We start from the raw sequence: 21,313 nt of genomic DNA on the forward strand, positions 1-21,313 counted from the left end.
ATTTCAATCTATATATCACTACAAATGTGCTTTCTGTGGTGCCTATTTTTTGTTTATTTCTTGCTGTTTCGACAAGTCTGTCTAAAGCTCTGGAAGATATAACACCACAGCAGCAGTAACCAGATTGGAACTACTCTAGATGTGCTGCTGCTTCTATCTATCATTTTTATTGCTTCTTCAGCTGCCAAAGTACTCTGTAAATGGTGGCTGGCACCCTGTTCAGCAGACTTCCCTCAGTGGGAATTATTTTACAGAGCCATATCACAATTATTAATGATTGCTAGCCTTTAAAGTGATCTCTACTTCAGCTGCGATAGTGATGCTGCTGGACATTGTGCTATTTTAATAAACATAAACCAAAACTGAACCCCAAGGTTTGAAAGTGAGTGACCATTAGTCTTCCTAAGTCTAAATAGAGGAAAATAGATGGCAAAATAATATATCTCCATGGGCTTCCATAGCTTCCAAGGGGGGGAAAGAAAGAGAAGTAGGTTCATCTAACCTAATTTTGGCAATCTAGAATTTCGCATGTTCTCTAAGAATGTCATACCCCATGGAAGGAAGCAGACACTTTTAGCACGAAACTCACCTCATTCCAAAATTAGTGCCTAAATTGGGTGGGATGATTCATTTTCTAGAGGTGTCTGTTTCTCCAATAACTAGAATTAGATAATGAGCTTAGACTAGGCACTTAACTTTGAAAGTGCTAAAATTGTAGAATATACTAAATGGCTGGCATCATCAAGAGTCCTGACAGTGACATCACAACACTCAAGACTGATCCAAAGCCAAAACCTGCTCTTACCCCAAGAGGGCTACATGGGCAAAGTGCGCCCATCCTCAGATGGCTGCTGCAGGAGCTGATCTATGTGACCTCAAGAAATCACTGCTACTTTGTAACCTTATTCCTTCAAAAGGAAAGGAGCAGCTGCAGAACTGTAGCTCCTTCGTGAAGACTTGCCATGTTGCAAGCACAGTTCCTTGCTTGAAGGACAAAGGAATGGGAAAGCATGTTTGGAAATCCATAGGACTGCTGGGCAAACTAGATGTGGATAGAGAGGGGTCTCTCCAGGCACTTGGAGATGTCCAGAGTTAATCCAATTAAAGCACATGTGAAACATCCTTCTTCATAAAACCTAGACACGATGGGAGGCCCACCCTCTTCACCGTATACTTCGTTCCCCTTATTTAGAAGTGCCCTGACACTCCTCCATTCTGTTTTTCTGCACCTAAAAAAGAAATCTAAACAAACCATTTTAAATATTTACTTTCCTTTTTTACAACACTGTCAATATCCGGGCAAAAGATGTTACTGCATGACAGCACCCCTGCTGCTGTGCTTTAGAGAAAACCTTGCAACTGCTGTCAAATGTCACCAATAAAAATGGACTCTGAAGCAAGAAAATCCCAGGCTCTTCATAACCCCCACTGCACGGAGCAACTCTTCCCTTCTTCATGAATCAAACCCCACTCATTCTGAGAAATTAAAGCTGTACATGAGGAGAATATTCATGTGTCAGCTGGAGACTGCAAATAAAGAAGGGGTAAAAGAGAAGAAAAATATTATCTGGTTTTCTGTCTCTGTACTTTGCCTGAAAGAGGGAAAAAATAGGAAATGAAATGTTTTACCTTTATGGAAAAGTGCTTCTTCTTGGGTGGGTGCCAGACAGTGGCTGTTGAATGAATGAATGCCCGCAGAGGTGTTAAGGATGTCACAAGCACATATGCTTTAATGATGACAGAAAAGTCTTGAGCTTTAAGGATGTCCTTGTGGTCTGGTGAAGCTGACACTTGATTCCTGGAAAGTAATAAGAATACATTGCATTAATGAAGTGCTTTTGCAAATGAGGAAAATGAGCTATAAGAAAATAGTGAAATAGTGAAATTAGTGGAAATAGGAAATTAGCCTTTTTTCTCGAGTTAAACAACACAGCAGATGAAACCAAGCAGGCTGGAACAAAGCTTTATACCAAGTCTTTTTATTGCTTTCAGTATTTTAAAACCTTAATTTCCATAGGTAGAAAGTAACTATATTAGGAGGGAGTTATGTTTGAGAGTACATATAGGTAAATGCATTGTGGGCGTGTTGTAATTGTTGCAGACCCAGGACATTCAGAGTGAAGGTAAAAACATCAAAGAAATCCAAGGAACTTAAATAACAGAAGTGCATAGCCGAGGTACCCAAATTTAACACTGATTTGTAGTGAATTCGGGAAAAAAAACCCAAAACAAACAAACAATGGAAAGACTGCACTATTGTTAGCACTTTCTTCAATGCAATATAGGGACACAAATATGTGGTACTGCATGCTTTCCCTAATGAAAGCCATGAACTATGATTCCAAATATTATGAGTGACTATGACACCTAGAAATAACCCATAATAAATCAGCTAAACATAAAATAGTTATGCAAGCTAACTTTGTCTAGGAAGTGACATGGCTCTCTAGATACTGGCCTACAGTTCCTGTAGTCCAAAAAGAATCAGCTGTAGAAACAGGACAGAAAAAAACCAAACCCAAGGAAAAAAATCTTCTATTTGAAAGCTTATTACTTGGGGAAATCTGAGCTGTACTTGGGCATATTCACAAATGTGGTTGTTATTCTGCCTGATAATATCTCTGAGTATCTACCTCATAGCAAATGCAATGAGAAGATGACTATACAAATTATGGGTCTCTAAGATTGATTACTGGTAAAAGACACAGGGTTCTCTTCCCATTTCTGTGTAATCTTTGGCAATATGTGGCCTTTCCAGACCTCAATTTTGCTATCTGTTAAGGGAGTGTAATAATACCTATCTTAAAGAGACCCTTTTCTCCCCTCTACAGAATGGTGGGACCTCAGAGCATAAAATTAATGAGATACTGTAACATAGGAAATGGCACTTGGACAGCCAGTTCTCAACTATTTCTTAGTTCTTCACTTAAGGGAGGGTCTCCGTGCAAAGGACTACATATGTGTGTCTGTAGTAGGGGCAAGGCAAGGATGGAAGCAGGAAATAGCTCAGCTGCTATAAGACCTAAACATTCAGGGGTGTCTCTGGGTCTGTATTTATCTGTCTAGGTGTTTCTATGCCCTCAACATAAAGACTTAGCTGTTCACACACAAAACGTTCAAGCTTGGCTAATACAGAAACAAACATTATGCAAGTATAAGAGATCCAATACATCCAAGTGCTCCACCTGCTGCAGTCTCCCCTCTTGCTACATTCTGCATCCCTGACTCCCAACTAAAAGCACAATGAAGCACTTGCAGTTTCTGAGAGCGGGGTATCATTAGCTTACAGCTGTGCGCTCGTGCTCTGCTTCCACCAGTATCGCAGATGGGCAGTATGTGTCTTGTCAGTGCTTTCGCCGACCTGGTGCATGTTGCGTACGGCGCTGGCGCTCGACATCCCAGGCCGGCTGGAGCACTCTGGGGTGACGACTGGGAGCTGCAGGTCTGAAAAAGTACCAAAGGGATGAAAAAGTCAGCAGAGCATTGAAAGCAGCAGTCAGCTCCTGCTGTTAAGGATAAAATGTGTAAAGCACAATAGGTAGAGAGGAGCTACCAGCATCAGCCAAAAATGTAAAATAACAAATACTGAGACTATAATCCTTTTCGGATTTGCTAGCAGAGAGCTTTACACGCACCAAGCACCTCTTCCAGCTGCAAGCTCAGAGGCTTAGCAGCAACTCCTACTTTATAGGTGAGTGTACAAGTGCTGCATACAAAAAGCATCCTCTTCCCCCTTCTTCTAAACAGAAATACTTTATTTCTAAATATAGAATTCCAAAACTTTGTTTCTCACATAGCCCTAATTACAATTAATGGGGATAAGGAATTTATTTGACTAAGGACCAATGGACTTTGCCACTGTAATCACACAGACAGCTCAGTAAATAATCACATATCCTTGTTTCCAGGTTCACCATTTAAGGTTACATTTTGTAGTTACCGTAATCTATGGGAGGCTTAGTTCTGCCACCGAACACAGTGGGAGCAGGACCAATGTACCAGAGTCCTCAAGATTACTGAGGCATATGACTATTAATAGTAATCAAAATATTGTGATGTGAGATCAGTCAACGGGTGGTATGTATTTTCTGCTTTTACTAGGCTGATAAAAAGGCACAGAGCCCTTATGTTATGTCATTATTTCATGTAGGGTGGTTTTCATTAACTCTAACACACCTCACATTTCAAGTTCTTAAGTAATAGTCAGGGAAAAGTCAAGCTGTTCACATTATTCCCAAACCTTATTACTTATCTTTTTAATGACATACTGCGTCGTGCTAATGTTATGAATTTATTTGTATAGCTTCTCTTTTAATGCATGCAGTCTCCACTTCTTGGTGCATGAAATGAAAAATAAAACTGAAGTTGTATTTCTGGCGGTGAGCTGTGAGCAGCCATTCAAGGAAAAGGACTATTCATTTTCATACAGATCCTGTTAAAATGACATTGTGATTGTCTATGTTTATCGGCTGTTCATCAGATCAGCGCAGTTCAGCCCTACAAGCTCAACTGGGATCTAAAATTAATCTGCTCCTTTGCCTTACATGCACCATTTAGCAGGATTAAAGGCTTTACTAATCAAAACCAGGCCCTTATTAATATAGCACCCCATGTTCAGATCATACTCTCATTGGCATCTTTGTGTTGTGTTATGCATTATAACTGATTTGGACTTTGTAAGTGACTACCTGTTTGCTGATAGTACAGAGACAAAACAGACTACTCTCTGCCTACTCGGCTGTGCAATGATAACAGAAGTAAGCCAGTAAAATCCCATTAAGTCATTTACTTAGCAGACTTGCTTCTGAATATGCACAGCGAGCATAAATCAAGTGCTATTTTTTCCATATCCACCTTGTAAAGACACAAGAGCATTTCACTATGGCAATTTCCACCCTGTAAAGAGACAATGGCATTTTACCATGGCAATTTGCAATGGTCCCACTGCAACTACTCCTATGCATCATTTTAGTTACCTAACTGAAGTGCCTATATTAGCAAAACAGTATTCTTAGGCTTTGTCTTTCAGCACTGGAGAGAGAGAGACCAGTCCTTGGAGCACTAAGAGAAATACTCATTCTGAACTGCTCTCTGAAAGGGTCTGTTTTTTCACTGACTATGCAGGAAAACTAAGCTACTTACTTGCAGCTGCAAATAATTCCCAGACCGTAAAGTTTGATCATACAGCTTTGGTGTTCAGGCAAAACCAGAATTATTACAACACATAAAGGCCCTCCACAGTGCACAGATGACTTCAGAGATCTTTTCTGATTTATCCACGTATTGATAAAAAGTCAAGGCACAGCACTCTGCTGTTGCAACTATCTATGGAGTTATGGAGCCAAGCCCTGTTCCCCTGTATCTTGGTACTGTAGGACATCCATCAGGAACAGCCCAGCAATGTCAGACTCTGGAGTTCAAATCTCATGGCCTAGATCTGCAAACAGCAAGATACTGATCTATTGACCGTGAGTGGGATTAAAGTCACAGAAAACCCAATGAAGCCCATGACAGCAATCCGAGCTACTCCCTTGGCAGTGCTGCCTAGGGGGGCAGATGAGAGAGAGGCAGGTTGTTCTGCCTTCATGGCTACAGTACACAGCTGAAAGGAGGCAGAACTGTGCTTCCAGACCAAGCTCCCTATAACATATACACCGTTTACATTAGGCCATAGCTACGTGATGACATTAACAGAACCATGCAAAAGACAAGAATGACAGCTCTTCTCAGCTGATCATCTGAAAGCCAAATTGCGTCAAAGGTGCACATTTGCCAGCAACTGCTTTAGTTAAAATGACCATAGTGTTGAGAAAAGGAGAGTGCACAAAACATAATTTTCTTATTTAAAAGAAAGTCAATATTTCACTGAAAATTAGAACAGGGCAGCAGAGAAGGGCTGTTTGGCTTCTTACTCAAGAGAAAACAGAGAGTGTGTTTTCCTTTTTAAAATATGGTTTTAATTGTGTTGCTAAGGCAACAAGTAACCAATATGGTATTAACTCACAAGGCAGAGCTTGAAAAGAATGTGATGAGGTTTGTACTTATATTTACCCATCTTAAATGAGAGCTTTAGCTGTTTTAGGGAAATAAAAAGGATTATTTTGACATTAATTCATCACTACCCAGTGGACCATTTACTAGAGCGGGATATAACAAAAAAAAATTGGTATGGACAGATGAAAAAGAGGTGCCCTGAAATTCTCAGACTACTGGGTAGAAGCTCCTTAGTATTGCCCTAAGTCATTGCAAAATGCCTCAACATAAAAAATGGAAACCTGCCATCTCTTTAAGAAGAGAAGGTTAAACAAACTCAGGAATTTGGTGGTCAGCATCGAGAACAAAAACAAGGCAATGCTCATCAATTATTCCTCATGCTATAGAGCATCCTGTTTGTTAGTACCTTACACACCTCTGTTGGCTTGTGTTAGCACCCACCTGGGCGAGAGCCCATCGCAAGGTGGCTGGAAGAAGGAGAAAGAGGAGTGAGACTGTCACAAGGTGCTTGCTCCTTTGAGATGGCACACAGCATGTTCCATCAGGCAGAGTTAATGAAGGAGTGAGAATCCCTCACTTTGGTAAATCTACTCCTAGTAATCAGTGAATACAATTATCATCATAATAAAGATATGTCAGTAGTGCTGAACTGCAGCACACTCAGCTGCATCAGTTCTCATGGCAACTCTTCACCTGCTCTTGCACTCAAAAGCAGTAACAGTGTTTATTAGAGCTGTAAATTTGTTAATCAACATTATCATCAATGAAAATTAGCCTGCAGTGCCTTTACTGTTTTCAGTAATTGCCATGTTTTTCCATCTTGAAATCACTCTACAAGCTGTTGTTAATTAACCAGTCCTTTTGAAGTATGTAAATAACATCAACATTTTATAATAGAAGAGGTGAGGCAGGCTCAGCAGTTGATATGTGTCAGGCAGCTTGGAAAACCAAGTTAGAAAGAGTCCCAGCATCCTACTGTCATATCCAGATTACATCCCCTCTTTCAAAAATCCAGATCTTAATATCAGTAATTTTTGTAGCAGACTCTAAAGTTCAAAAGAAAAAAAAGACGTAAACTAGAAAAGAACATTTTCCCTTTTGAAGTGGCTATGCAGTAATTGAAAGGCTACACAAACTGCTAGTTTTCCTGAGGAGCAGCTGCAGACTTTGCCTCAAGTACCTTTTGCTGCTGCCATTTGTGATGATTCAGTGTACAGCAAAGGACCTAAAGCCGGATACCTGCTTTCACTTAAAAAAAAAGCTTCACTTCCTCGAAATACTGGCTTGAAGAAGGTTTCTTATGCTGACATCTCTGAAACGGTACCATTGAAAACACAGACAAACAGCACCACTTTATCTCTGCCTAGGGTGTTCTCTACAATGCCATTTTTATGGGTAAGGAAGCCACTACAAGTTCTCAGCTGAATTCACACATTAGCCCTCTAACCACAGTACTGGGTAAAACATAGATCTGAGACGTAGGAACAGCTGGGAGGCACATGTGAAAGGGAGGTACAAGATCCACCAAAGCAAGTCAACACCTCTAGATCAAAAAAATTAAGCACCTCTTTGTCACATGAACTGATGGTAAATATTGTTCTGTCAACTGCAATCTCTCAAAGTACCACAGAGTCAAACAGATCAGTTGACAGCAACAACTGATATCTAACGCAGCAGCTACGCTGACATCTAATGAGGCCTTTCAAGTATTTAACACAGCTATGACTTCTTGCTCCCTCTTCCCCCATCTCCGGCTCCCAAATTATTTACTTGTCTTTGGCTCAGGCTTCTGAAGTGTAACATGAGATTCAATGCATACACAATAAAGAATAGCTGATTTAAGAGTTACAACGTGTGGCTGAGCAAAAGGTTTACTAATAGCTAGAAGTACATTTGGACAAATTAAGACTTCCTGGAGCAGAGCCAGGTCAGTGTTGACACGGCTGCGGCCACGTGGACTGATGGTAAATGGAACTCTTAGATTAACGTGAACATCTGGTGATCTGCAAAGGTGAGGAATTCAGCAGGAGATGACCCTAATGGTTGAACTAAGTGAGTAACACTCAATTGAAAAAAAAGGAAACAGAAGATGAATGAGAATGTGTCCTCTTCTTTATCCTTCCTTTTATATTATCCTTTGATGTTACAAGGAGGGTTATGATATGGTTTTGTTTGTTAATTCTTTTTACTTTGTTCAAGATCAGATAGGCTATATTTTACACACTTCAGACATGGAGCAAGGAAAAATTAAGACTATTGTCTGTGAGAAAAAGGTTATTTTGTTGCTAAAGTGCCCATTAACTGTCAGATCTGTTAAAAACACTTCAAGAGTGATTGAGTCATCTTGGGAGCTCTTGGTTGTATAAGAAGCACAAAGCTAGAGATGAAATGCAAGTAAGGTGCTGTGCTTTGTTCTGAGCCCAGCACATTGGTCATATCTTTCATAAAGGACATTGGAAGCTCAGCACATTTGTACTTGCAGAGTCTTCATCCAATTGCTTTTCTTTTTAGCAGGAAAAACATAACTTTAGAACATGGAGGTACATTAATCCCGAAAGTATACAGGAGACTTCCCATCTGCATAGAAGCCTTCGGAACTTCTTTCTAGATGTTCATAATGGTAGTCTGTCTCTAGCAGGAGCCTGAATTCTCTCACACAGGAAAAAAGGAGAATGATAGTCACCTCACATAATTTCTCAGCAGTTTCTGCAGCACAATATTCAGGAAGGACTGATAACAGGTCCTCTCTGTCAGCCTTGCAGGGTTGCTCTCTGACAGGGCATCTCAGTGAGTTAGAAGAACTTCATATTGCATCCTGTGCTGGGATCATCCATCTGCCTGACTGGTGTGGGCTGCTGGAGCACAAAGAGCTTATTTCTGATACAGACCAGGCAAGCTGCATTGCTACAGCCTGGTCCTCTTCTAGTATTTACAGCCGGGCAATTTTCCAGCCTTTGTAGGCTGGAAAGGTGTGTTAAACAGCTGCAAAGATTGCTTCACATCAGGAGATGCTTAAAAAGCTTTCATAGAGTCTTAGGCAGACTTCTGAGCACCTCCAGGACTAGGGGATTTTGATCAAAATAAAGCCTACTATCCAGTACCTTTTGCTCAGTCATGTATGGCAACCTGCTCTAAGCTGCGTAACCATTAAAGTAATGAGAATTAAAAGTGCATTTTTTTCATTTTTCAGTGTTGATTTTGGAGGATCGATGATTTCAGTTGAACTACTGCTGCTACAAGCCTTGAGGTCATTGCAGGCTTGTCACAGAAAACAGACCTATTCCATTTAATTGCCTCCTGTTATCCATTTGACCTATTGGATGAAAAGACTCTGAAACAAAGATTAGTAGTCTCCTATGCCTTACACATTATGCTTTGAGGTTGCTAAAGAAAGAGAACCTTTAACACTCAATTTTATAACCTATGCATTTAGAAAAGGGTGGCTGTGAAACTCAAAGCAGATGCTGAGTATTTGAAGGAAGCTAGGAAGACTAGGGGCAATCCTGGCCCCCAGAGAAGTCCTGGAAAAATTTCCACTGATTTCACAGGAATATGATTTCTTGCTTGATACTTAGCACTCCTGTGATGGTTTTGACATGTGTTATAAGCTTCATCTGCGAAGTGCATATTGCTGCAGGTTCAATATCCCACCCACCAGTGACTATTTATCTAGCTGTCCTTAAAAGCTTTTCATATTAAAAAAATGCAGTGGTCCGTCCCTTTGTAATACAGTTAATCTCAAAGCAACCCACCCTGAATATTTAGAATGAAGAAATTTCAAATTATTAGTAATTTCTAGAAATTTAAACTATCTAAAATATATTTAGTATTAAAAAAAAACTTTATAGTAAAGCCAATCTAGAGGGAAAGGAATTTAAACTGTGGATTGGAATGCACTGAAATTCATGCTAAAAACACCTGTGAAGTTTCAGAGTTCTAAAGACAAAATGATGATAGCGCATCATTTTGAAATGTATGTGTTGTTTATTTTCCCCTTTAAAAACATCAGCAAATACAGCTTCAGTTTAGATTAACCATTTACCATGTTTTTTGCTTCTCTGTTTTGGTAGGTGCATGGAAAACAGTATTTATTAAATACGGTGTTTGTTTCTTCATTCCTAAAGCGTCCTCACAGTTAAAAGACAGGGGTGTTTTTTTTTCAATATTTTCCAGAAGGGCTGCTTCTTCTGTGTGCACCCTTCATACTAGAACTTAAATTTACAGATAAGCTATAAAACTCTGGAAAAAGCAACTCAGTGAAAATTCTGGCTGATTGTTACATGGTTAGAGCCACAGCTACAATTCTGTACTAGTAACAGGGTAGAATACAGAGTAGTATAGGCCAAGTAATTAAATTCATTTAGCTGCTTTACTTCTTTTCAGTCTCCTCATATTTGCTGTTATTACAGAGGAATGTTTTTGTCCTAGCTGAGATCTGACCCTGTTGTAAAACAAAGAAAATCCTGCCCCACATGGTTTATAATCAAATTAACTCAAAAGAATCAGATGCTGATTTTATTGGCCATTCTTAAGGCTCTTAGCAACTTCATTAGCAGAAAGGTAATAGGTACAAAACTGATCACAACTGGTGTGTAAACATTTATAAGGGCCAGCTGGCAAAAGAAATGCATCCCCCTATAAAGAAGCATGTTCCTATCACAGAGTTGTTGAATTATTACAACAGAAAATAAATTTAATCTATAATTTCTCTCTTACTTCTTTCTTCTTTGCTTCCTCCCCTCACCTCATCACCCTTCCCCCTGACTCCAGAGTAACCCAGGGATGCTGGGGACAGGCAGGGAAGATTTGCTCAGCAGGGGGAGAGGAAAGCTGGCACGGGGTTAGCACCAGACAGTAAACATATCACATAGTGAGAGCACAGTCACACAGCTGGACTATCGTGGTTCTCCCTCCCACACAATTTCATTAACATCGTGCCTATCCCAAGACCTTCTGTGTGATTAACGTTGTTGGCCAGCCCGACAGGTGACCAAGTGAGCACGCAAGTCTGGTAGATGCTCATAAAGTTTATGCACTAGTGACACTAATAAAAAGAAATGCAGAAGGAAGGCGTACAGCAAAAGTATTACTTTAAAAAGAATCAGTGATCTGGATGGGTAGAGAAAACAGCTATGCATGGCACAGGCTGGGCCCTGGAAGCGATGAAGCAAGACAAATGCTTATGTGGAAAGACAGACTAGTCTGGATTACTTAGGGAACAGGAAAACCAGGGAGGCAATACTATAAGCATTTCCACTACTTTCCCAGGCAAAACCTGTAAAAGAGAATATTAGTTGTGCATACATCAGGATGCCTTTCCTGTGCCCTAAACTGAGGCTGGGCAATTCTGCTCACATTGTGTACCGTAGTCTTCTCCGTCTCTCAGCTGAGAGTAGTTACAGGAGGCAGCCAAGCCCAGTTCTCAGCCCACCTGTGGTGGGATACCATGTATGAACACCTGAAATCTCTTTGCCAGTCATTCTCCAACCTCAGAGCGCTTCTATGTTTGGGTTGTTTGCAGGAAGATTTCATTCACAGATCACTGCAACAGCTGCATCTTTTGCTGACCTGAGCAATAAATGCCAAGAGCATTCCTTGGTTATTCAGTAGCCCTGCCAGAACATCCTCATGGCCCAAGTGCCATAGAGTGAGCAGACATCATGCACCTGCTTAAAAATTGGACCAAATACCCTGCAAAGGCAGGAGTGAAACCAATCTTCTCTGACTGAGCAGCAAGCACTAATCAGTCTTCCATGTTGAATTTTAAGATTCATTACCATTCCCATGCCTCATCACAAACCCACTGCCACATGTGCCCATCCTCGAGCAACTCCTTCTCTTACTCAGTCTAATCTATCCACACACATCACATATTTTTTACCTTTTCACTCCTCTAAACTCTTCTTCCAATCTGATTTTCCTAACTTTTTTCTCTTCCCAGCTTCTCTCTTGTCTCCTAAAAAGCAGTCATCACTGGTATATGCATAATTTTTCCCCCCATACAGATAGAACCAATCTGAATTTTCAGACTAACAAAAAGATTTTCCATTAGAGAGACAAAGCAAAGAAACAAGCGCTGACCTGATATTTTCTACAACTCATTTTCTTTCCTATACAGATACAACAGGGGTATGAGAAGGGGCATGCTCTCTTAAATACAAAACCTAGCAGCTTAAGAGCTGCACAACAACAAATAGAATAACATTTTTTTAAAACAATAACCTTTACCCTTGTACCCAGTGCTTATCATATCAACACTGTCATACCCACAGTAAATCCAGTGATCCCATCCTCTCAGCCTTGCTGCCTGATATTTCTTTCTATGACTTAGTGTGTCTTTAATTAGATCATATAATTCCTAGAGCAGCAACTTTGTGTTTTCACTTTTACAGGAAATTGCTTGGCTCCTTGTGGGGCTGACTAAATGACAAACACAGTAATAACAAACCAACTGATCCTCTTCAACAGGAATTGCAGAGAAGCCCTGTTCACTTAAATGCACAAGAGTGAAAGTATGTGACTGATTTGAAAGGAAACAAACTCTTCTGTACAGGAAATACTGATGAAAACTGTTCTTTCCCCGAATAATTTTAAAATTGAGGATTAAACAAATCCTAATCATTGACAACTTTGCTGTTGTTGGAAAGAAAGGTCTGTTGGAGGATGCAAGCAAAAGAAAGAAGTGGAAAGAGCTGTCTTTATCAGATGAATGGAAGGGGAGAAGAGTATCTGTAATCTTGGCTCTAGAAGTTTGCTTTAACTTATGCCTTTTGTGCCCTCTTAACCTGAAATCAAATCATATACCCTTCTGATTCTAATTTCACCTTCTATGGGTGAGTTTCACTCATAGTAAATTAGATGTCACATATCCAGTGATACTGAACGGGATTCATTTCTGGATTGAGACACTTTGAGGTCTGGTCTATACAAAGATGACCCACTGTGTGTCACAGTCTAAGTTCCCTTTCCTGTCAGTGGACGTCAGTGTAGTCTGTACAGTCAGTGTGGAGCAATTCAGCTAACCCTAAATTATGCTGAAAGTAAATGCTCTTTTGGGCTTGCTCACTCTAAACTGTACTTCTGTTAACTTTGGGAGCTTAGGTACCAAGTGTTAAATTCAGGTATCCACACGTAGACATCTACTGCCATCTAGGACACCATAGGATACCCTCCAAGCCTCCAGCTGCTGGAGCAAAAAGATATAGGTTCTGTGCCAAATCTGCCCATCCTACTTGGCGTCCTCGACTCTCCATGGCATCTCAAGTGGTGTGAGACCCTTGTGTTGAAACAGCTACCTCAGCCCCTAGGCCACATGCTGATGTGGAGACACCTAAATTAAAGAGATGGATTATTTTTTTTTTTTACTTTAAAACACTGCAGCTAATTTAGGTTCAACATCTTTTTACTGGTAATTGAAAGGTGAGGGGTGGGCCTTTTTCTATCTGACAGTCCTTCAGCAGACTGTTAGAATAATCGTGCGTTAATGGATGGGTAGAACTCAGACCGCTGCTGCCAAGCACACATACTACCTTGATTTCAATGGGATTTCAGCATCATTCAGAAGGGCTTTTCTCTTTGCCAGGAAAGCACTAATAATATAGGTATGGAATAAGACATTTACAAATGGCCCTTCCCTAAAGAGGAGAAAATACCAAACAGCTTAACAGACCGCATACACAAAGTGGCTTGTACCACAGTTTATGGACACCAGTGAAAATGTGCATATTTTAAGGGGAAAGCTCTGTGTGTGGTGAGTGCCTCTTGTGTTTGTGGTTTTGTGGTAGCAAAATAATAAAACCACTGCAATTGGCCTTTCTCCAAGTAGCAGGGCAAACCAATGTTTTTTAAGGCACTCTGTTACAACATGAGTAGGAACTACCAATTCCTGAAGTCCTTGAAATTTTTAGAAATCTGCTCAGGTTTGTCTGAAACTGGTACTGTATCAGAATACTTTCTAATTCACTTTCCAGTGCAAGGGAACAAAGGCAGTAGGTATCACTGAAGACATACTTAAAACTCAGCCAAAACAGAATATATTACTTACCTGGTGTAATATGACTTCAAGATAAAGGACTCTCATGGGACCTGGATAGATATTCCTTACACTGCATGTTCTTTATGATCAGTTTTGACAATTTACTGCACCAGGAAAATGGAAATGTCCAATTTAAACTGACCCTCAACATACAGTTATTTAAGGGAAACACTTCACATAAGTTTTAGATATTGATCAATCTTAAATGAAACAGTAAAAAAATTAAAAGGGAAAGTATGGTATGCTTAGGTTAGGAACCACCTAACCTCAACTTTACTCAAGCATCCAAGTGTCAGTTATTTAATCTAAGCTACTTGTCTAGGCTCCATTTACAGTCAGTGGGGAGAGGTAATTGGGTAGTAAGTACCTGCAGAGGGTAATTCAGTGCACCTATTTTAAACACATAGTTTAGGATAAAATGAAGTAGTGTTTGAAGGTGCCCCCTCTCTCCACTGGCTTAAGGGGAAGACTAGAATAGACAGAATAAACAGAAGATGATACCTGACTTCTAAATAGTGAGACGTAATGAATCCTTTTCTTATGTGCTAAATAGAGCATATATATACAAAAGGGGAAGGGGAAGGGGAAGGGGAAGGGGAAGGGGAAGGGGAAGGGGAAGGGGAAGGGGAAGGGGAAGGGGAAGGGGAAGGGGAAGGGGAAGGGGAAGGGAAGGGAAGGGAAGGGAAGGGAAGGGAAGGGAAGGGAAGGGAAGGGAAGGGAAGGGAAGGGAAGGGAAGGAAGGGAAGGGAAGGGAAGGGAAGGGAAGGGAAGGGAAGGGAAGGGAAGGGAAGGGAAGGAAGGAAGGAAGGGAAGGGAAGGGAAGGGAAGGGAAGGGAAGGGAAGGGAAGGGAAGGGAAGGGAAGGGAAGGGAAGGGAAGGGAAGGGAAGGAAGGAAGGGAAGGGAAGGGAAGGGAAGGGAAGGAAGGGAAGGGAAGGGAGAAAAGGAGAAGAAGAAGAAGAAGAAGAAGAAGAAGAAGAAGAAGAGAAGAGAAGAGAAGAGAAGAGAAGAGAAGAGAAGAGAAGAGAAGAGAAGAGAAGAGAAGAGAAGAGAAGTGAAGAGAAGAGAAGAGAAGAGAAGAGAAGAGAAGAGAAGAGAAGAGAAGAGAAGAGAAGAGAAGAGAAGAGAAGAGAAGAGAAGAGAAGAGAAGAGAAGAGAAGAGAAGAGAAGAGAAGAGAAGAGAAGAGAAGAGAAGAGAGATCAATCTTGTATATTTGTCTGCAAAGGCTAAATACTAATGGAATAAATGCGGGGCTGGTTGTTACTAGATTACAAAACCAAGGGACAAGATCTCTTACAAGCAAAGTTTATATAGGATAGATCATAAATCCAAAATAGCATTGATGTTGGATATTTAGTGGTGTAACTGAGATCAGAATGTGTCCCTCTGTAGTTTAAATAGACCTAATATGGTGCACAACTGTTTTTTCCAGTTTCTATTCAAAGCTGAATTTCACCCATAGTAAATTAGAATTCTCTGGCAACTAGCCCATAACCTTTAAACTTTTCTGGTCGATGATCTTGATACACAAAGGCTTTTTATCAGTAAACTATGTCTGGATGGGAACCAAACTGCGACTCCTACTCCTTCTCCATGCCACAACATTTTTGTAAAGCTGAACAAACATATTACACCGAACCCAGGGCTTTGAAGTGTAAACACCAATACACTATATTAACACAAAACAGTCCAAAAATAAGACACTTATTGCCAAATTATTTCTGCAGTGTGCAACGGCTAAACCATGCAATATCTTTACCTGAAAAGACACTGCATAACTGTCATTTCTATTTAAGTGGTGTCTGAAATGGATTATCATTCTTGTTTCATTTTTCCCCCTATGCATTCATGACTAAAAATAAAAAGGAATTATAAGCCTGAGAGTGTCATTTCAGAGACTTCCTGTGACAACTATTAAAAGATCATCATCACATATGCAGATTTGAAGAAATTAGGTTACCTGAAAAGGCTTTTGTTATCTCGCATAATCCTTCTTTTCTGCAAAGAAAATGCTGGATTTCTGGAAGTAGGTTTACCTGTACATAAAAAGAGAAGCCTTAATGATTTCATTCAGAAATGTGCTCTTTTTCCTGGAGATTTTGTGTTTAATTTATCAGAGACACCTCGTGTGCAAAACTCCTGTCGGTGTCAGTAGCAAATTATAACTTTGCCATTCCTGCAAGTGGGATAATAAAGTTAAGGTATGGGCTCTTCTTCCATGGCCATCACAAAACAAAATTTTAGACTTATGGCTCTCCTCCTGGCTGCTGAGTTTTCACTCCTTCCCTGCCCCCTTTTCAGTTTCTGCAGTGTCTCTGTTCTCTGCCAGTTATCAATCACTGTCTGTCACTGCATGGAAATAGCCTACGCCTCTTGAATTGTTGTGCTTGGGAACAGTGGTAAGCTAACATAGCTAAACCACATGCAGGCTCTGCAACAAAGAACTGTGTTGCACTGTGGTATGGACATGCCAGCAGCAAGTAATGTTAGTCCAATATTTGAAGTTATCCGGAGACATGGGCCATCTGGTTTAAGTCCCTGCTGTGCTGCAGACTTCCTGAGTGAACTTGGACAATTCCTTTGATCACCTTATGTCTCAGTTATTCATGTGTGAAACTTCTGGACATTGCAGAGTGCTGTAAGGATTAGTATACTGCACAGTATTAGAGGCTCAGATATGATAATATGGGTAGAATGAGCAAAAAGCAGTTTGCAGAAGCCTAGGATGTTTTATGATCTGAGACTTGAATCCAAAGCATGTGTATTTCTAGCAAACTGGAACTGCTATAAAAATTTCACTTTGGATACACTTAGATAAGGCATCCTGTCCCAGGGAACTCCAGTGTACATGCTCCTAGCTCTGACTTCTGTGGACACACAATGGTTTTTTGTGTCCTCATGAACTTCATACCTCAACTAAATACCTTTTAAAAGCAGCTCTGTTTCTCCCAGTTCCTCAGTTCAGAGTCTATACTTTTGGGTCTTGCTGTTATTATCTGTGCCATTGTACTTAAATATAAGCCAACCTTTATCCATGGTTTGGTCACCTTTTTTCAAAAAAAGCCTTCAGTTTAAATCACTTACATATTTTCACCAACAGGTCAGGTCCTTATTTAGACATTTGCATATCTAAGTAACCTAAACTGTGCCCACAACATACTCAAGCGAAAAAAAACCAAAACAAAACCTGAAAATACCAAGAAATATTGGCACCACTGATGCTTTGGACTGGGAGTAAGCAGACTGCAGTGCCAGAGCAAGGAACTCCCATGAAGGCGCTGGAGGAGGACACTGGTCCAGCTCACACATTATCAATTGTAGGAGCACTGTCACTGTTTGGAGATGTGCCTAAATCACGTTTACAAAAGAGCAATTAGGTTAGGTGAAACTCAATACTGATGTGAAGCCTAAAGTAGTCCAGCTTTATCATCTGCTTATGCTATTATTCTGAAATATTGCATGTATTGGCTAGTTGTTTCTCCCCATTTCTAAATTCTTTTTCCAATGGGGTAAATTGTTTAAATTTCCCTTGACTTCTGTAGACACTTTTGCTGCCTGACATGCTGGTTGAGGGTGGCCAAGAATGCAAAAGTTCAAGCTAAAGAAGAGAAAAGAACTTGACACTCAGTTGTAACAATTTTGTTGTAATAATAAAACTTTTTTATTGCTGTTAAACCATGCTGCTGCAGTATAAAATAAGCATCAGATATTTTTCTTTCTATGAGTGAGTGCTGAAAATTTGAGCTAGCCCTGTCCTCTCATTCCCACAAAGGATAACACAATAATCTTGTACCTTCTGGAATAATTCTAGATGATGCAAGTCTTCTATTTGCATGCAGCCGGTACCATCATTTTTTCTGGAAGATAAGCAGATCCAAAGATCCCAAGGGCTTATATGACCTATCAGGAAAGAAAAGCAGCATATTGAGAAAGAAAATATCATGCAATTCCTATTTGAACCAAAAATACCTAGAGCCAAATCCCGAGGAATAGCAAACTGTTGGAGTGATGAACACATGAACAGCTACAGGTGGCAGAAGGGAAAAAGACATATTCACTACCACAGTTCAAGCTTTGGAATTATATTTAGGTATTTCACAGTTGGCACCTCCTGTTACACCTGGCTACTGATGTCCAGTTCCCTGGTGTCTGACCTGTTTAGCATTCAGAAATGCAAACATTAAATAACATGGTGCTTAATTTGTTCCTTTTTCTGAACTCTTCGACATGCACAGTTGTAACACATCCACTATATGCAGTGTGATCTTCTGAGGTCTTTCATTATTGGGAAGTAAATTTTACAGGAAGCAATACTGGTCATGCTATTGCAAACAGCAGGAATTTCTAGCCTGAGTTTTGGTGTAGCAGCTTCCTAAATATTAGACACCAGATTGCCAACATCTAAAACAGGTGTAGAAGTGGGAATTAAGTTGCACTGAGCAAGTAGCTAGCTTCTGAGCTAGTCCTGATGCTTCCTTTCTGGGGCGAAGCTGACCTGTGAGACCATGAGGTTCTATTATCAGGAAACAAGCAACACTGGAGTCAGAGGTGGCTGCTTGAAGTAGAGACAAAACTAAACTCCACCCATTAAAATACCATTATGGATTAGAAGACACAAATAGGTCTTGGAGTTTGCCTACGTTGCAGCATGGGATGTGGTATAGAAACGCCAATGTAGCTTAAACGAGCTTGGTCAGCTCCCCCAAGCGGTTATTTGTTTTCTTCTGTATAGAGCCTTCGTAAACTGGACTAGTTAAAGATAGTGGCATCTCTCAAAAGATTAACAGAATCACTACATCTGTTGAGGGCACCATGAATATGTTCAATAAAGGGCAAACCATTTCAGTGACAGGATGACAATTAGAAATAAAGAACTTGCAAACAAAAAGGGCACCGGAGAAGCTGTACAGCATCCAAGGCAGGGTATAGCATTAGGTCAAAGCTCTCCACAGGACAGCTGTTTCAGTGACTGGTTAGTTGGTTCTTTTTCCCAAGGTTGGGAAGGTTACATGCATTTTATTCCATTTTGTGCTATCTATCTGTGATACCTTCCTAATTTTATTAGATTACGCCCTAAATTTAGTACCACTGATGGCCCACAGAGATGTTTTTTTTTTATGATTTCCCCTCCAAAATGTAATTTTTTCCTATCCCAATCACAACTACAAATGCCAAGCAGGGTGAAGATTTCACTTAAGGGGATTTAACACTCAGTTTACATTAAGTACATTAATGAACTGATTGTGCAGAATGGGTCCAGGACTCTGAAAGTAACTATCACCTTTTTTATGTTTATAAGCAGTGTGACAAAGCTGAAGAGATGAATTTTCAGTTACACTGCAACCATTACTGTAAAGAATTCTTCAATTTCACATTACAAGAACATGTATTATGGTATAAAAATAATTAAGGCATGTGAAATTTAGGCAAGACAGATTCACTACACACTCCTTTGTGAGAGAAACAAGAAAAAAACTGCAGGTAGATAAAAATGGCACTGATAACAAATAAATGAAACATTAAAGAAACGGACAAGCAAATACTTCATTTTCATGCAAAAGATTGACAGTGTTAACAACCTACTCGATGACCTCACCAGCTATGTAATTATCAGATAACCAAGATGCTATGCCTTTGACTAGTAAACACCTTTGAATAAATCATTATAATTACATATAAAGCACAATGCCTAGCTGTGTGCAAATTGAAAGGGCGCTGGAGGGAACTCCATTTCTCAGAAGCAGTTCATTTCCTTCCCTTGTTTATTATTACACATCCTGGCCAGGAATGAATTTGATCCCTGACTCTGAAGGATACGCTGCACTATGTGTATCATTTGCCTTTAGGACACAGCAGAGTGATCAATATGAATGTATCAAAGAGAAGAAAAAGGAAGGATAAAGGGCCCTCAGACCTAGCGTGTTTCTGAGCCAGTGCCCAGAAAGTACAACAGTTAACTGCTAGGAACAATTTTTCAGGAGGGGTTGAGTGCCTGCCATTATTTGTGTTTTCTATTTAGAGTAAGTAGACATCTAGCCAGTTATCTCAGTACAGAACAATCAGAACTGAAACATGCCTATTTATAGAAAACAGGAGACTTCCTATTAGAAAAACAGTGTACACCTAGTGCTGTCTCTCAGATTCAGGCTGACAGAGCAGTCTGACTTCTATTTAAATATATCAATACATTCCTAATCAACTGCACATGAAAAAATGTGCTTGGAAAACAAATGAAAGAGGCATGTGTCACAACAGTTATTCAGTTTTGGAGCAGACTCTTCTGTGAATAGATATAGCCTAGAAATTGCCTATGTCATTCATCTCACAGCTTAACTTTTTGTGGAAAATGAACATCTATGATCATGAGACCATGAGTCTCTCTCCCTTCTGCGAATGTAATAATTATAAAACTATATCTCAGCAAAAAAGTGCTAGTGTTATTAATATTCCAGTAACAATAAATGGCCCATGCCAAGGATCCCAAGCTGTCAGTCACTATATTTTAAAACAGAAGAAAATCCCTTTCACAGAAATTATTTCTAAAGTAAAGCAGGATACAACATGTGAGCTAAAACAGTCTACAGTAAAAGAGGAAGGAAGAACAAAAGTGACAGTAATAACACAAGTCATCTGCACGGAAAAACTCATGTTTCAAAATGTTTTTAGAGATGTTTAATGAAGAAGTATTAATAATGTCCATGTTATTTCATCCCCAATGTACACACAGTTTTGCTGGTTTCCTGCAGACTTCACACGAGAAGCAGGCTTTGACAGGACATTTGAAGTGGGCAGTTAAAATGGATACTTCAAATCTGAACAATTTAACTACTAGCAATTTGCATGAAGCTTTTTCCACGTAAAGGGCTTTGTCTACAGTTACAGAAATCTTGTTTGCTTTATTCAGCAAACCAGTAGAGCTCAGCATGCGGGAGCAGCAGATGAGTTAAACAGTATGGAATCCCACCTCATGGAGTGCCTACTGCTTTGTATTACTTTGCATTTGGACAAGCAGAAGAGTGGTAACTTAAGATGAGAATATGCAATGGAATGTTCATCCCCTCTCTGAGCATCTTTTCAAACCAAGATTTTTTAGTTCAGCCTGTTAATTAAGGCCTTGCCTACACAAGGAATGTTCATCTGCAGAATTACATCTTATTATGCAGGCAAATTGAGCTTAATGCGGATACGGCTTATGCTGGCAGCGTGATGCTTTTATTCACTTGGTCTTTTTTGCCAGCTCTTTCCCTCTCCTCTCCTCCAGTCTTTGTAGCCCCGTCTAGCAGTC

At 40.1% G+C, this 21,313-nt stretch overlaps 1 protein-coding gene across 2 annotated transcripts in view; it reads right to left on the reverse strand.

The window, feature by feature from the left end:
• Window positions 1-21,313, reverse strand: part of CPED1 (cadherin like and PC-esterase domain containing 1) — a 157,760-nt gene that overhangs the window by 103,066 nt on the left and 33,381 nt on the right. For both annotated transcript variants that reach the window (XM_087766717.1, XM_009464129.2), the window contains exons 4-7: window positions 17,822-17,928; window positions 15,989-16,064; window positions 3,288-3,444; window positions 1,630-1,798 (exon numbers count right to left, since the gene is read on the reverse strand). In XM_087766717.1, coding sequence (XP_087622843.1) covers window positions 1,630-1,798; window positions 3,288-3,444; window positions 15,989-16,064; window positions 17,822-17,928 — 509 coding nt within the window. The remainder of the gene's footprint in view (window positions 1-1,629; window positions 1,799-3,287; window positions 3,445-15,988; window positions 16,065-17,821; window positions 17,929-21,313) is intronic.

The sequence above is a fragment of the Nipponia nippon genome, unplaced genomic scaffold (genome assembly GCF_047370975.1).
Source record: "Nipponia nippon isolate SJK-2023a ecotype South Korea unplaced genomic scaffold, ASM4737097v1 scaffold_3, whole genome shotgun sequence".
Lineage (NCBI taxonomy): Eukaryota > Metazoa > Chordata > Aves > Pelecaniformes > Threskiornithidae > Nipponia > Nipponia nippon.